The sequence below is a fragment of the Cryptomeria japonica genome, chromosome 10 (assembly GCF_030272615.1).
Source record: "Cryptomeria japonica chromosome 10, Sugi_1.0, whole genome shotgun sequence".
Classification (NCBI taxonomy): Eukaryota; Viridiplantae; Streptophyta; class Pinopsida; order Cupressales; family Cupressaceae; genus Cryptomeria; species Cryptomeria japonica.
Window position 1 is genome coordinate 665,939,089 of NC_081414.1, and position 2,356 is coordinate 665,941,444.

The 2,356-nt window shown below is 45.3% G+C and overlaps 1 protein-coding gene across 1 annotated transcript; it reads right to left on the bottom strand.

The window, feature by feature from the left end:
- LOC131027512 (uncharacterized) lies at positions 1-1,254 on the bottom strand. The gene has a single exon (XM_059212670.1). The coding sequence runs from the start codon at positions 1,252-1,254 to the stop codon at positions 1-3; it is 1,254 nt and encodes a 417-aa protein (XP_059068653.1).
- Positions 1,255-2,356: the final 1,102 nt, after the last annotated feature.

Here is a 2,356-nt window from a genome sequence, read left to right on the forward strand (position 1 = left end):
CTAACCAGACTCGCTCTTCCTCCATAGATTCCCAAAGAAATCCACCGCCTCCTTACTAATACGGTTTGGGTCCTCCGTAGATGTTCCATCCACTAGTCGTAGGGAAAGGATTCTATTGAGGCTTCTCCTAGCCTTCACCGAGCTATGGAAAAATTTTGTGTTTCTATCACCGGCTTTAAGCCAATTCTCTTGCGATTTTTGTTTCCAGTAAATCTCCTCCCTCTGCAGAACTTCCCCATATCTACTTAGCAGGTCGTTCTCTGTGAGATAATCCACTTCATCCATCCCTTCAGCCAAGACTTTCACATTCAATGCCCCCAGATCCCCTTCAATCCTTCTTTTTTCATCAAAGATATTACCAAACACATCCCTGTTCCAAGATTTTAGTTTTTGTTTCACAAAACTAAGCTTTTTAAAGAACTGAAAGGCCAAGAAGCCTTCCACCACTGGAGCTTCCTTCCACCAACCAACCACCTGATCTCTAAATCCTGCCTCCCTTAACAACATCTTTTCCACCTTGAATGGACACCGGAGCAGAACTCCATCTTTCTGCACAACCAAAGAGACTGAGAAGTGGTCGGAACCTGAAATAGCTAAAACTTTAGCCTCAAAGACCAGGGGTGCCAAGTTCCAATCCCCTGCAAGGAAGAACCTATCTAATTTCTCAGCAATGTTGGAAAAGCCCTGTCGTCTATTGGTCCAAGTAAAACTCCCTCCTTTAGCAACCATTTCAAACAGGGCATTGGAATCCACAAATGTCTGAAACTCAGATTGCATCGTACACATCCTTCTCACCCCTCCACGCTTTTCTGAGAAGGAAAGAGTGGCATTGAAATCCCCAGCTACAATAGCTAATGTCGGCCTCACCTCCTCTAATAGTTTGGAAATCTCCTCCCACAACCGACACTTCTCCACAGCCAAAGTGGGACTATAGACATTGATTAGAAAACAAGAAAAGTTCATAATCTTTGAATTCACCTTTACCATCTGCCAATGTTTAGAGCTTGAGACAACATCCACCTGAAGAGCCAATGGATTCCACAAAATGCCTAGCCCACCTGAAGCCCCTTCTAATTCCACAAAGAAACCAAACCACCTCTGCCTAACACCAAAAACTCTAGCTCCATCTTCTCTTCCCAATTTAGTTTCTTGAATGCAAATAACTTTCGACTTAACCTGATCAAAACCTCTTTTGATCAGGCGTCTCTTGTCAAGGGCATTGTAGCCCCTGACATTCCATGTTAGGAACTTCATTACTGCCCAGGAGAGAACATGTCTCTCTCGGATCTAAGCAGTCTTGTCTAACCCTTCATGTTGCCTGCTTCCTCAAGCAACTTCTACCTGTTTTTCCTACCTCTCAAATTCCCTTTGGACTTAGAGGGATTTGTTTTAGTCTAATTAATGGTCCTAACCTCTGTCTCCCTTACCTCAGCAGACAACCCCAAAGAATCATTGCTCGACCCATCCTCCTCATCGGACTCCAACTCTGCTGGGATGCCATAATCCACCTTCCCTGGGGACGTGTGGATGTCTTTAAAGCTGTTTGCCTTTTCCTCTACAATCCCTGCTATAACGTCTGAATTCTGGTTCACCAGTGGCTTGACACTCAATCCCTTCTCCAAGCCCTTCAGCCCAGACTCAGAAAAAAACTTGTGCTGAGAGGGAATCCCCCCTCCTACTGCAAAATCATGAAGAATAAACCCATGACTAACCTCCGTTGCCGAACCTTCATTTTGGAGGCAAACATCCCCACACCCTTCGCTATTTGCTTGACGCACATGCACCCCATCAGCACAACCTGTCAGGATCTGAAGACGATCCACAAAAGTCTCACCCAGCAAGCCAATCGCACCTGCAACAATCTCATCTCCAATAGGACCAGAAATCTTCAACAATACCTCCTAAGCTGAACAAGAAGCCAAGGGCTCTTTGACCCCACCTAAAGCTTCGAAACTTTGGTGATTTTTCCAAGCCATTGAAATGGCCGGGTCAAAGCTCAGAATCGCCTCTGTGTGTCCCGAAAGCTGCTTTGTCACCTCTGACCCTACTAACAACTACTCCTCCAAAGCTTTGTTTGCCCTTCCCTTGCCCTTCTGACCTGCCTTGCAATCACAGTCATCATGTCCCCATTCTTTGTAGGACTTACACTTCACCATGATTTCTTCAACTTCAATCTCTTGTCTCCATAGGCCCTCTGGCAATCTAATCTCAACGGCCTTCGGGAGCCCTGGGTGTGGTTTCCACATGATATAGATATGGGAATACATGCATGAATTCAGCTTGTCAACCGCTTCATCCGACTTGATGAATTTCCCTAACTTATCACCAATGCTCTTAAACACTTCCTCTTTCCAAT

Excerpts from the sequence above, each read along its gene's own strand:
- LOC131027512 (XM_059212670.1), bottom strand. The coding sequence starts at position 1,254 with ATGAAGTTCCTAACATGGAATGTCAGGGGCTACAATGCCCTTGACAAG.